This window comes from Anser cygnoides, chromosome 13 (assembly GCF_040182565.1).
Source record: "Anser cygnoides isolate HZ-2024a breed goose chromosome 13, Taihu_goose_T2T_genome, whole genome shotgun sequence".
NCBI classification, from domain to species: Eukaryota; Metazoa; Chordata; class Aves; order Anseriformes; family Anatidae; genus Anser; species Anser cygnoides.
This window is the reverse complement of record NC_089885.1, coordinates 19,434,003-19,448,255: the sequence shown is the minus strand read 5'-3', so window position 1 is coordinate 19,448,255 and position 14,253 is coordinate 19,434,003. Positions and strand designations below refer to the sequence as shown.

The 14,253-nt window shown below is 37.0% G+C and overlaps 1 protein-coding gene across 8 annotated transcripts in view; it reads right to left on the bottom strand.

Annotated features, from left to right (window-relative positions):
* Positions 1-533: 533 nt before the first annotated feature.
* The window catches only part of HDX (highly divergent homeobox), a 51,009-nt gene continuing 37,289 nt past the window's right edge, over positions 534-14,253 (bottom strand). For 5 of the 8 annotated variants that reach the window (XM_067004877.1, XM_067004878.1, XM_067004879.1 and 2 more), the window contains 4 exons: positions 14,062-14,141; positions 11,146-11,229; positions 8,913-9,035; positions 534-7,899 (listed from right to left, as the gene is read on the bottom strand). In XM_067004877.1, coding sequence (XP_066860978.1) covers positions 7,774-7,899; positions 8,913-9,035; positions 11,146-11,229; positions 14,062-14,141 — 413 coding nt within the window. In that variant the 3' untranslated portion in view covers positions 534-7,773. The other 3 variants (XM_067004881.1, XM_067004882.1, XM_067004880.1) reach the window with 2 other exon arrangements.

Genomic DNA, 14,253 nt, shown 5'->3' with positions numbered 1-14,253 from the left:
TTTAGATTCCCAGCTGAAGTCAGAGGCAAGTGCATTTAGCTCTGAAGATTAAGTGCTAAGACCTGGTATCAAGATTAGCAGCAACTTAGAGCTGACATTTATCTTAAAAATAAATAATTTAAAAAGCACTTTAAACATTAATGGTTCACCTGAATTAGTGTGAATTGTTGTTTTTTGCATGTTAATAACTAAGCCTGTAGCTCCCTGCTAATTAATGTATGATTTATGGAAACATATAATGTAATGGAAAGGGAGAACATTTTTTAAAGGGTTTCAAGATAGAGGTTTGCAAGTTCTGTACAGAAACCCAAAGAGCCTCTCTATAAACTGTTAGTGGTTAGCTGAATGCTTCACTACCCAACGCCTAACCTGCGGGAAGGGCCGTACCTTTCCAGGCCCTACCACATCCATCCCTCTTCATCTTCACAACGCAGACCTACACGGACATCCGGACTGATTAAGGAATGAGGTTCCACGAACGCAGCGTCCAGTTTTATACATGTGAATAGTAAATATAGAAACTGAGAACTTCATGTAGGAAAAGGAGTTAGTTAACCTTTATTTCATTTCTCCATAGTCCCAAACTTGACAGACGTAGAAAAATATCCTTGAGTCTAGTAGACAAATTTACCAATGCTAAATAGCCCTTTGCTCTGACCATTTGGGCCATTCTAGATACATTTTTACAAGCATTACTTCATTTTTTTTTTCAATGAAAGGTTTTGCTAAACTATAAACAATAAGCTACAGAGAAAAAGCTCGTTCTACCAAAGCATGCATATGAAGATATCCTCCAAAACTTTACAAAAAAAAAAAAGGGGGGGGGGGGGGAGGAAAAAAAAAAAAAGAAAAAAAGAAAATAGCATCTTGACACACACTTGGAGGAGAAAACAATTTAGAATAATTTTAGGAAAAAAATAATAAAATAAGTCAAAGCAAATTCTGTAAACCAGCTGTGGATAAGTTAAAATACCTATGGCACAACTTTTCACAAAAAAAATAAAAATAAAAAAAATAAGGCAAAGACCAACATTTTATATAAAAATAGCTGAGCAGGCTTCTAAAGAAGGAAATAAGCATTTCTTATGGTGACTCTGTTAATACAGAATTATAAATACCCTTATATATACAGAACAAAAAATATATATAAATGAATGGAATATTTCACTAGGCATCCATCTCTCAAATAAGCCAAGATCATCCATCCTGGACTATAGCGGAGGTACTTCAGTTTAGGATTTATAGTAGTTTCTTTGCTACACGTACTGATACAAATAATAAAAATGCAATATAAATACTGATTTTTCACAGAGAGTCATTAACACACTCGGGTTACAAGGCTTGACAGATCGGCCCGGAAAGAAATCATACTAGTTCTAAGCTGGTCAGTTATGTTATGCTTTGTAAGCTGATGAAAACATCCATGATACAGAATAATGTTTAAACTTTGAGAAGAAAAAATAAGTCAAACTAATACCTTTAGGGAAATTAAAACACAAACTATCCTAGCAGAAGATTCATTACCTCTTCATAAATACAGCAGGTTTTTTATATGCCAAGAGCACTTAGAAATACCATTGTTAGGGGCATTTTAACGCATTTCCAAGCCTAAAGTTACCGGTTTTGCAGAGCTGAACTCTAATCAATATTTGCAGGGATGTATTTTACTCCTTTTTAACCTTTCAGAACTATGTAATCAATATAGTAAAACTTACAAAAATGAGAGCAAATCAAGTATATTTTAGATGAATTACATTAGTATTTTAAGTAAAAATATCTTTGCAGGTGCTAATAGGTTGATCGTGTTCATTATATCTGTGCACATTATAATTATGCGTACATATATTCATACACACTCTCAGTAATTCTAAAAATCATAGAAATTACTTCCCGTTAGAGAGCAATATTTTCCCCAACACGACTTAGTGGATTCTCCAATGACTTTATAAGCTGTACTTCACAAAATCAGAGATAAAGTAGAAGCTCATATTGTCCAAGGTGTAGAATTTTTTCTATTTATTTATATATATATATTTTTAATAAAATCCCCAAGACCTTCCTTGCTGCCATTCAGCTGAAATGCCTCCTTGTATCTCATTCCCTCCCCAAAGCCACAGCTTGAAGAGGCTTGTTCATTCTGTCAACCTCCCCCCATATATTTTGTAGAGAGAGATGGGATGGGGAAAATTATAGGGACCTTGTTACAAAACATGATCTACATTTACATATAAGCCTTAGCTTGCTACTGACTCATTTTAACTTAACACTTGCTTACAAGCAAATCAAAATAGTTCCTACAAGATCTTTATGCATGTTGTTATGAAAAAAAAAAAAGGTAATAGCTGGCACTAAAAGAACATTCTTATGAAATGTTTTATCTCAGAAAATGTAAAATCTTATTCCTTCTCATTACATTGCTGAGACTTGTTATTTGCCTGATCTCTCTGATAAATTAATCTACAACGTATTAAGAAACATTACGACAATCATTTAGTACCAGAGTATTTCTAAGTATAATATCCATTTCTTACAACAGCTATACCAAAAATTGTACAGCTACAAAAATTTACTGTATCATCCTTGAACTTTTATATAAATATTTACTACTGTTAACATATGCTGAACTTTTTTCCCCAGTATCACATCTTTATTACTTCCCTGTCCACAGACTGTGTTTAAGACAAGTACATAAAATATACTAAAATTACCAAAAAAAAAAAAAAAGAACATGTCACACAACTAAAAAAGAAGCACAAAATTGAAGAATGTGTGTTGGAAATAATTTATTGCCTATAAAAACTTTTTTAAATTCACATTTTCTGTGTGGTTTTAAAGGTGGTGTTATGTTTCAGAGGTAGTGTGTGTAAAATGTAATACAGAGTTGGAAAAGATTTACTTAGTTCTGTCATACAGTAAAATGTTCACCATAACCCAAGCACTGACCTGAAACCATTTTCCTTACAGAAACATTCTTAAGCATCATTTATTGAAGAGGATTGCTTTTTTGTCTAAAAACAATAACAAACAACCACCACGAGCCCGAGTTTCTGCCTCTTTTCTGTGTTGTCTTCTGACCAAAATGTCAGTCACTATCTTAGAGAGACAAATACTCTTTAGTCAAGAGTAAAAACCCTATTCTGCCACAGAAAGCACTTTGTAGTACCTTTTTTCTTATTTTTTGCTCATAACTTTCAACATTTGGCCAATGTACTGAAGTATTAATTGGTCAGATAAATCAAACGCTGTAAACCAGCTCCTGTTTTCTCTAATAACTAGCTGGAGCTTTCTTACCATCCTCTAACTTTGGCCAGGCACCTCACAACTGATAACTTAAAGTGTTATGATTATTTTTGGGCAGAAAAGGCAGAGTCCTGAAATGAAAATTGAGAGTTAGACAGCCGCTAGTTCCTCCAACATGGAAAGCAGCCTTGTAATTCACGGGCTGACCTGAAGGATCTGGGCAGCAGGACTGGAGGTAGTAAATTACACTTTTGGTTGCAATATTAAAAGTTACTAATTCTTCATGTTTCAGATATTCTGTGTGCTATTCCATTTAAGCATATTATTTTCTTATCTTATTCTATCAGTATCCTGAGACCAACAGTCAGCTACGACTATAGTACCTATGGAAAAGTTAGTGCTGTGCATTATCTTCTTTTTAACGTTACTAATACGGTAGTGCAACAGAGACCCCGAATCGGATAGCTGATGAATTCTAAGCAGTAATTTCCACAATAAAGGCGTGCATGATATGGTTGATTTGTCCTATCATTTCAGCTCCATAACCACAACGGTACATATTACTGTCCCCATTTGGTTAATAGACCTGACAAGCTGCTTCCCAAATTTAGAAAATGAAGCTTTTTTTTTTTTTTTTTTAAACTCAGAGGACTGCAAAGCCCATGATCTGCTTGTCATTTTCAGACTTTTTATTGCCTTAGAGAAAAGAAATACTTGGAAAGATTAAAGTGCAGTGCTGCTTCAAGAGCCAAGTACTCAAGAAAATTGACACTTGTATGGTACATCTGTTCGCCTACTTTTAAATCTGCCAAAATTAACCTATTAGAATATTTACTATTACTCCTGTTAGACCTCTACACTTGACAGAAGCAACATCTGCAGGGAAATGAAAAGAGGCATAGCTTCAGGAAGCAGCTTTCTTAAGAACAAGCAAGCTTGCTAGCAAAGAACTGCACTGCTCCTTAAGAAAGGAGAGCGCCCTGTTTCTGTTGTAAAGAGTCTGTTCCGAACTACCTTTTTCCACTTTGGTTTCTTCAGAAAGATTGGCCATTCATATTCCAAACGATGCATTAGGAATAAACAACGCCTGCCAAGTCATCTTCCGTGGACAAACAAATGAGAGCCTTAGCAGCAAGACAATGAAAACATCAATACACAGCACTTCGGCTGCGGCGGTGATTCAAGTCACAGATCCAAACCAGGGAAACAGCAAGGGGGACTTATTTCTTTCGTCATGACACAACGCGACATTAGCTTTCTCTGTCATAGAAAGTCTGTGCTAATGCTGAACCAGCTAATGCATGCTTTTGTGCTCATCCTATGAGCAGAGGAAATAAACACAAACCAAAATCCTAAATACGTCATGGGCCCAGAGAGCTATCACTATCATTTTCCATCACCTGAAGAACTCTCAGAATGGAAATGAGCATCCTGACGACTCCACAGTAGAACCTGATGCTTCTCAGCACAATTGCTAAGACAAAGCTGGTCAGGAATACGGATGGCAACACCGCCAAATTCCACCATCCTGTTCCAAGGTCCAGCTGAACTGATACAAGTTACCAGGATCTGGACGTAATCTGCAAATTTGAGGGGCACATTAAATCTGTTAGGGACACAAGCAAACCAAAAAAAAAATGAAATCACAAAGCCATAAAGCATGTGTGGTGCTCGTCTATTCTGCAATACTTCGGCATGTGCTTTCCGTAACTGAAGGACCGTTACGCTTTGTGTTACGGAGCCTCAGAAGCGAGCGTGTTGCTTTTCAGCCACTGAACTACAAAACTGTTGTTGCCGCAACATTTTAAGTAACCAGCAACGGTAATATGGCAATAAGAGTTTTGTTTTACCTACGACAGGAAGTACATACTGATATTGGAAAAAGTGCGCAGAACAGCTGTGCAGTGTGATCTTACACAGTATGTCATTATGCAGGAATATAAGTCATACCTCTTCCTCCTGAATAGCCTCTACTATTGTCACGTGTTTGTGACTACTTCACTCTGCTTTGTCTTGTCACCCTACAGCAGAAAAGGACCAAAGAAGGACACGTCCGAAGGGACGACGGGGGTGGTGACTGCAGCTAGTATTTTAGCTGCACATCCTAAAGACGATTCCCACTTCCTTGAGAAAAGGGGCTTGCGTAATTGCCTGAACCTGACAGTAGTTCATTCAAAACTATTTACTTCAATTTATTTGGCACATCAAATAAAAGCAAGACAGGGCAAATACCAGTTACTAGCAATGAAAATTTTCTTGTATAAAGGTGGATAACTTAACTGACCACAAAATCAAGAACTCTCCGTAAGAGTTTCCTGCCCTTTGTCATGGGAATTTAAGCAAAAGCAGCAAGAAAACGGGGTCCAAATAGTGGCAAATCTCAGTACTATTTTTTCATTATTTCAGCAAAGCTCACAGGAAACAAGAGGCTTTATTGTCAGGGGCACAAATTTCCTATCCCAAGAGAACAGTAATAGAGAGCATTGTTAACTCAGTATAAAAAACCCTTTGTAAAGTATTTTTTCCACAGTGAGCAGAATTACAGTTGAGCTCTATCTCGCATTTGAAGAATAGTATTGTGATCTTTGCTCACGAACCTTAATTAATTTTAGATTGGTGGTCATTTCAGCAGGGATGTAAAATATTGTTCCTCCTTTGAGTAAGGATATGAGGATGTTTCTGCCAGCCAGGATGGGATATTTCAGCTCAGGTAGCAAGAGAGTGAACAACCTGCCCCTTACACACTGGTTACGCAGAGTGCCTTCTCTCCCTCATGGGCTACCATGTTGAGTTTTATTATCTAAACTCAAATACAGGCCCAACAGCATCCTTTTGTGGGGTTACTCTGTATAATAGATGGCAAGAGGTCTTTTGAGGACCAAATACTAATTGAATTGTAGAGTAATCAGAACTGTGAAACCTTTTTTGTTTTTTTTTTTCTCTAAAAAACTTTTAAAACTGCTACTATCCTTTATGCAACTGGCATTTAACAGTACAGTTACAAACTCCCCATGTCCAAGGACAACATGGAAACAGAAAAAAAAAGAAAAGAAAAAACAGAGCTCACTACAGATACTAAGAAGAGAAAATCTGCAGAAGTAATTAGGGAGGACCAGACCAGACTGAGAAAAAACTGAAGTTGGTGAGTTAATCCCAGTATTAAATAAAAAAAAATGTTTTTGTCCCCACTCCCACCCACGCAACACTCTTCAATTTTCTGAGCTACACCTAGGACCTACCACTGAAATTAATGGGATTACTTACTGTACTGCATGAATAGGGATTCATCAGACTAAATCATTATTTGATGTAAGGTACGTTTCAAAAATGCTTGCTGAGGAATATTCACATTAGAAATTATAGAGCATTAATAATAGGAGCATGCACCTACATGCCCTGCGAAGTTTATCTGAATGTGTCTGCACATCCACTTTCAGATGAGTGACGAGACTCAATGTGAATGACAGCCGGGAAAGGAAGAATTCATTTCAGTCACTGCCTGCAATCAAGCTCACATTTTAGAAATGGCAACGGTAACATGGCACTTGCCAAAAAATTCGTCAGACAGGGACACTTCTAAAACAGGTCACATGAAGATCTGCAATGCTCAGTTCCAAATACTTAAATGCCTTTCAGGACACAATGACAGCTGTGGATTTAAGACAGTGTCTTGATAAAAAAAGAGTAAAGTTTGTTGAAAAATAAGTAAACAATACTTAAAAACAATAAACTTTAGCATTCAGACTTGGACAAAGAAAATCTGTAACTACATTCATAAACCCCAAGCAGTAGTGTAAACATATCTAAACCCATTGCTATTGTGACAACATCAGAAAGTCACATTCCACAGCTCTCAGGTTTCCCACAATCTTATTTGTTACAACACGTATGGACTGCTTCTGTACATTAATAATTTATTGATGATAATTCAAATTATTCAGTTAGGCTTTCAAAGTGTTTTCAGCTATTTTGGTCAGAAAATAGAAGATTCAATGATCTGAAGTCATGTAATGAAGAACACTTTAGTTTAATTTCAGATTTTCAAAGGGTTCAAGCACAACTCAAAAAAAAAATCATTATTTTATTTGGATTCCCAATTTTTAGTCCGCCTACCTGAGTAAAAATGGAGAAAAATATAAAACTGGGACTGGTGAGCAAGCAACTCTGAAAAATTAGCTGTCTGTATAATAGGATATTTGTTTTCCATTCATGGATCCCTGCTCAAAAGGACTTCGCTACAGAGCAAGTGTTATTCTCGAAAGTCAGAAGTTATCCTAATCAAGGCCAAACTGCTAAAAGTGAAACATTTCCTCACACGGTTCTTTCATTTAGCAAAAACAACACTCGAAACTTCTTGACACTGCAAACTGCAGCCATTACGTACTACAGTCATCCTTCAGGCAGGTCTACTTCACCTTGGGCTTTCTGTTTTGGACTGAAGAACAGTGGATAGCAAAATGCTGTTCTCTTGAAACCTACACGTTACACGGGGTTTCTTTTTGTCAGTTAAAAATAATTGAAAAAAAAAAATAATCACAAACTGTCTGAGGCATTTTTCTCCGATAAAGACGACAAGCTGAATGAGGTATCATCAGGCTCTGGGGACGTGTGATTGAAATCCATTTCTTCTAATTCGGGAGGTAAGTCTGAGAGCAGTGCCTACAATTTAAGAAATATTACAATGCAGTATTAGGTATATTTTTATATCAGCAATTAAATATCTTTCAAACATATACTGAAAAAAACTGTTGAGCTTTTTGGTCAGCACTCATATTGGATGGTTTAAAAACAAGCAACCAGCCCCCGCAAGGTCAGTACTGACAGATACTGAAATGAAGAACACTGTCCAAGATGAGCATCTTAGAACAACAATCCCATAAGTTACTTAAGTTGTTCTCTAAAGAACTCAAAATGTTTTTTCCCCCAAACTGGACAAAACCACATGATCTATATTCATTTATTTTATTCAGATATTTTGGACATGCAAAAGCTTTAACATACCTATAATCATGCTATACTGTGGGCATGCAAGGGATAGAAATAGATGTTGTGTACAAGATCTTTACTGTTACATTATTTATCTCAAAAGACTTCAAGTTCACTTTTCTTTATATTCAGTTCACATTGGTTTATGAAAGAATTATAAAAACAACTAGAAGACAAATTTATTTTGGAGGTGTTTTAAGTTTCTTTCTTGCAAGTTATAGTTACTATTTTTACACCTGAAAAATTGCAGACTGTAAAGGTGAAGAGAAAAAAAGGCAACAAAATCCCTTAAAAAAAGAAAAAAGAAAAGAGAACATTAGTCATACAGAACATGATCCAACCAAATATTACAAGAAGTGCTAGGTATGAAATGCAGTGCAGTAAAACTGAACAAGTCTGGCTTTTTTTCCTAGATCCATCTCACAACAGATGAATCAAATTCGCTCAATGTATGCTGTTGCACTGGTTGTCCCTTTGTAAAAGTAATACTTTCCCCATGTCATTGTTCGTGTAGATCGTGAGATGTTTCTTTTATATGTTCAACTTTTCTTTGTCTGCAAGACGTTCAGCACAATGCTGCCCTAATCGTAATTGAAGCCTCTGGGCACTAAGGACTAAAAACAAGGAAATGACAGAACACAAAATGACAAATACCTCCCATTACTAAAATCTACTTTAAGACTCACCTGCTGCTGTTCTTTATCATCTGATTTAATAGCAAGTATCAAACTCCGAGTAAATGTCTGTAATTCAAAATACTTCTGTTTGTGATTCTCCAACTCATTTTCAATGAATCTGACTTCTTCATTCTGTGGGGGAAAATTACATAAAGTTCTGGAAACAATAAATACTGAATAAATAAGTACTGCATCATTGTAATGACACCTAAACATATTTGTATTCGATTATTTTTAGTGAAAATAGGTAAAACTGCATGTTATGATTCCTGCCAAAATCAGTACTAAGTGAAAAAATGCCACATGCCATTTCGCTTCTCACTACCCTCCAAAAGAGATGTGTAATGGCAAATCACATTACAAGCAGACAAGGCATTTCAGAATTACTGCACTCATTACTAGCATTTTCTAGTGCAGCCCAATTTTGTATCACGAAGCAGAAGCTTACCAACCTCCCCAGGAACTCTCAGGTTACAGAATGAATAGCAACATATCTACAAAAATGGAGTAATATTAGTAATCTCTATATAGTGTGGATGAAAAGACATTTTTTCCAACCTTCATATAAATATACGTCACTGTGCATGCAAATCACTTCTTTTATACAGAAATAACAAACATCTTGATTAAAAATTCAGATTTGATACATACTTCAGTTTATTACAAGTGTCTCTTTTCCTTCAAACTTACCAACTGATTGGTATGTAAGATTCAAATGCTAAATCTATCTGTTGATCAGAGTAAAGCTAAAATTAATTTTCTCCCTTTCAATATGGAAAGGAAGTAGGGAAAAAAAAGCAGTCCTTTATTAGGCAGCCACATGACTAATTAGGTTGGCAGTGCTGCATATAAAATGTTCCTTGATGGCTGGTTTTGATGGCAGTAAATAGTTACATAAACAGATTCTGATACTGAACTTACAAAAGTTAGCATTTTGCTTTAATAAAAATATTTTTGTCATAATACAGAACAACGATCTGATAGTCCTGCTTCCATTTGCTAGACTGGCTGTAGTTCAACTTCAGTTGGTAAGAAAAGGTGAAAGTAGGTGATGAATGGGAAGTGTGTAACAAGCCTTCAAATGTAGTTGTTGTTTGTTGTATTCCATCCTGAAAATTCAGGTGTCTTCAATCAAAACACTGCTCACCGTACTGTTTCAGGTCATAACAGCTCTGAGAGTAAGGGATAAATATTTGGGCTCTGATTTTAAGGCTTTCATAAAGAAATCAGCTTAATGTCTTTCTTTTAGATAGAAACTTTTCTATCTTTTAGATATAAACAAGTTGTCCATGTAGCAATAGATTTTGCCAGCCAAAGATGGGATTCAGATTTATGCGTGAAACACGTCGCCACAAAGACTAATCACCAATGTCAAACAACAAAACAACAAACAAGATTCTGTAGGGCATGCTGTCACAACGAGCCTTTCAGCCTGGTGACAGGTGACATTATGAAAAGGTCATTCCCTATCCATATTCATTCTGCACTGCCCTTACCAGGAAAATCACGCTTGAGGGAGTAATTTTTGTTCTGAACAGATGATCTATTCATTATCTTGATAACCGATTATCATTAGTAGAGCGTACCTGTACCTAATGGAAAAATTTAGCTAGATGCATAAAAACCCGCTCAATACACAGTACAGAACTGTGGCAACTCGTCTGAGAGCAGTAACACACACACAACCTTTACCATTTGGCAGAAGACAGCAGCTGTCGGGTATCCAACTGATCTTCCTCCAACCCACAACTACCGCTTACAGACACGTCCTGCACCACATTGTTAGGATGACTTATTTCTCTGTTCCCTCCATTTTATTAGAGGATTCCAGCTGTTATGTCCCTTTCCAGAGCTGGCAGCAACATGCTGCATTTAAAATCATGCCATAGCACTCCAAAGAACAATTCTGGCACAGGAAGATAAAGTTTTGTTCTAGATGCTAAGGAAATTGCTGCTTTGTTCTGGGACACGTGGCAGGAGCTGCAGATGGCTGCAGCTCTGGTAGGAGAGCTGCTCCACACAAATGGAGTTTTTCCTGCCTCCCTCTGCACTAAAATTAGGGCAAACTCCCCATAAATGGGACGAGGGGATGTGATTGCGGGGATGGTGTGTGGTGCCATGGCTTCCTGACAAGGGAGCTGCAGGCTCCCACAAGCCTCTGCAGAATTCCTCGCAGACGGACCCGTCAGCACCTCCTGTGAAAGACTAGCCTGCTGAGCATCTCACAGTCCAAATTACTCACCTTATAATCCAGAAGAGAACTCATTTGATCCACTTCAGAATTACTTATCATATCACTTTCTTCATCATCTATAATTTCTATTTTCTGAAACAGAAACAGAGGGTTCATTCCAAATATGCAACGTGTAAATCAGACAAGCAACCTGCATCTCCAGCTGACGGGACAGGATGAGGGGAAGAGGACCCATTTGCTCATGAACAGTTCTGAACTGTGAAGCACCCATTAGGTGGCAATCATGCACCTCAGCCACAAGAAGAATCCGAGCTGAAACTGTGCTAAGAGCTGCTGCCGCGGTGACTCGGCCGCGGGCAGAGGAGGAGCTACATGCCACCACGCTTTTGGCATTAAATCGCATACCGGCTCACTATGGCCTGCATTTTATTCCATAAGCCGTTGATGAAGACTTCCTAGAGAGCAAAAACTATCAAAGTTTATTCCTCTGGAGCAAAAAAGACATTACAGCAAGTGACAGGCAAGTCCTAACTGACCTACTTCTTGCCAAAGAAATAGAAGAGGTGCCCTTTTGGCCCACTTTGGTCGTAGGGCAAGTCAAACGCTCCAAAAAGTGTAAGGCATTGATACAGAAGACAGTCCCAAATGCATAAACACGGACATTTTCCCTTAATTCACAACAATTCTTGTGATAGTTTTATGTTGGGTTTTCTAAAGATATCTAAACTAAAATGTTAAAGGCCAACTTTATGCTGTCTAAAATACAGAAATACAATATAACCGTATCTCAAGTTTTAAAACATTCACTCACTTCTACACATCATGCTTTTTCTCCCCAGAAGACAGACTTCTTATGTGAGAAAATTAAAAAGTTATTTCCATAGGAGAAAGCTCAAAAATTACATGTTTTTAGTGCACCTGTAAGATTTTTATTTTTATTCGTATCTAAATTAGATCTCAAACAGATGGAACAAATTTGAATGAAATAGCAACAAGAGACTGGCATTTCTAGCCAAGAACTCAGAAGGATCGCTGCTCAGATAAAACTACAAATTTCACTGGATCTCTGAGAGGGGAAGCAGTGGCAGTGTAAGAAGAGGGGGTTTGGCTGTTTTGTTGTTTTTACTATTTTTCACTGTTTTGGTAGCTGTATGCTTATAATAGAGACTGCATGTAATAGATTGAAGTAATTTTATTACGTTATTTAGTATGCTGTGTAATACAATGTGGGTTAGGGCCCACACTGACACAATACCCTCTGATCATTAGTTCTTGAGGTATTATTTCAGAGAAGCTTTCGTCACTACATCATAGATGTGTTTCTTCTTCCATCTACCTGCAGACCTGTCATTGGAAATTTCCTTCTCATCGCCTGTGAGAAATCCATAAAGAGAGGTTATCGCTCCCACTAGCAGAACCCACCAAGCTCACCAGCATGTGCTGAAGGGAGTGAGGGAAAAACACATTTTCTGTCCTTCAGCGTCTGACAACCCAGCTGAAGTGACAGCATTTCAAAGGCTTAATGTCACAAAGATCTGCTGCTGTATCATGCACTGAGTAACACTGTGATTTCAATATTTTTGGTTTTAGACTCAGCTTGAAGAAAAAGTTTCTAAATAAATGCCAAACAGTCACACTGTCTTATAATTATACACTTTAAGATAGCAGGGGAAAGAATGGATTAGAATTTCAAATAAGAAAACTCTCTTAGCAATTCCAATTTCAATAGCAAATATTTAAGAAAAAACTTACAGTGTTTTCAAAACAGTATGAAAAAAGTAGTCATCTTTTTTGCTCCTCTTATTGTGACAAGTTATATAACGCTGGAGTTTAGGTAGACTGGAGAACTGAGTCTCTTGGACATCACCTTTGCAAACCTTTACCTTTGTCATTTCACATTCTGCATCTCCATGGCAAACACAGCAGCCTCAGTGATTATATCTAAGGTCACAGCAGGCTGCTAAGGTAAACAGAAAGGAAAAAGGCTGCTGCTTCTATTCAGGCAAGCCACAGAAAATACAGCCGTGGGATTTCGGTTTATCCAAAAGATGATCTTACAGTAACAAAAAAAAATTAAACATTCTCCTTTACATATATATATATATATATATACACACACATGGAGGAAAGAGAAAGGAAAGAGAATCTCCTGTTCATTTCCCCATTTCAGGTTTTGTGTGATTAAAGTAAAACAAATGTTTTAGTCATGTTCTGAGCTGCTGTTGTCTCTGACTGCAATAAGAGTGTTATTGGGAACTGGAACCATCCCCTGTTCATTCTCTAGATAACTTTTTAAGATAAAAAATACCCTACCACTTGGGGTCTTCTCTCCTCTTCCTCCTCTCCTTTCTTCTAATTTGAGAGAAGGCAGGCTAAACAAAGGGACATATTGCATTATTTGCCATGACTCCTCCCTCTGTCTTTCCTTCCTAGTCTCACTGCAGTCAATTAAAACCAGCAAGAACAACTGTGTTTGAATGCAAGTGAGAAAACAACAATCATCTAAATAATGCCCTATCGAGATTATGGGAACGAAGAGTACGTATCACCCTGGTTTATCTCACAGATTCAAGGTTAAGTATAGAGAGGAAGCACTAGCAAATATCTGACTTTCTCAAAGCTACAGAAAAACATTTTCAATTTTTATTTTTATTTAATTCTTACTGTTTTACTATGCTATATACTTACAGAACACTACTCAAGCATTGTGCTTTGCGCTCCAGAAAAAGAACACCAGACTGTTATAATACAGAAACACCTGTAGTATTCAATTTCTACTGAACGCGCAAAATTCTCTCTTCTAGTACTTTAAGTACAATTTCTTTTAGCACTCAAGCAATAAGGAAGGATTCTCAGCACACCCAAACGAAGTTTTCACCTAGTGAAAAACACTGGTGTTGGACAGCAACCTCAACATTAGACATTACGGAGGTCTTATTAGTGGAAAAGGAAGGGTATACATACCACATTATCAGTAGATACTGGATTCTGATCATCTTCTTTGTGATGAATTTCTTCATTTTGAAGACCTTCATTTGTCTCTTCTGCAGAAATAAATCATTTTTCAGATTTCATTCAATTTAATGCTTAAGAAACATTAGTAGTCTTTACCACTAAATATGTCACATCTGCTAGATACAAAAAGAAAGTCATTAT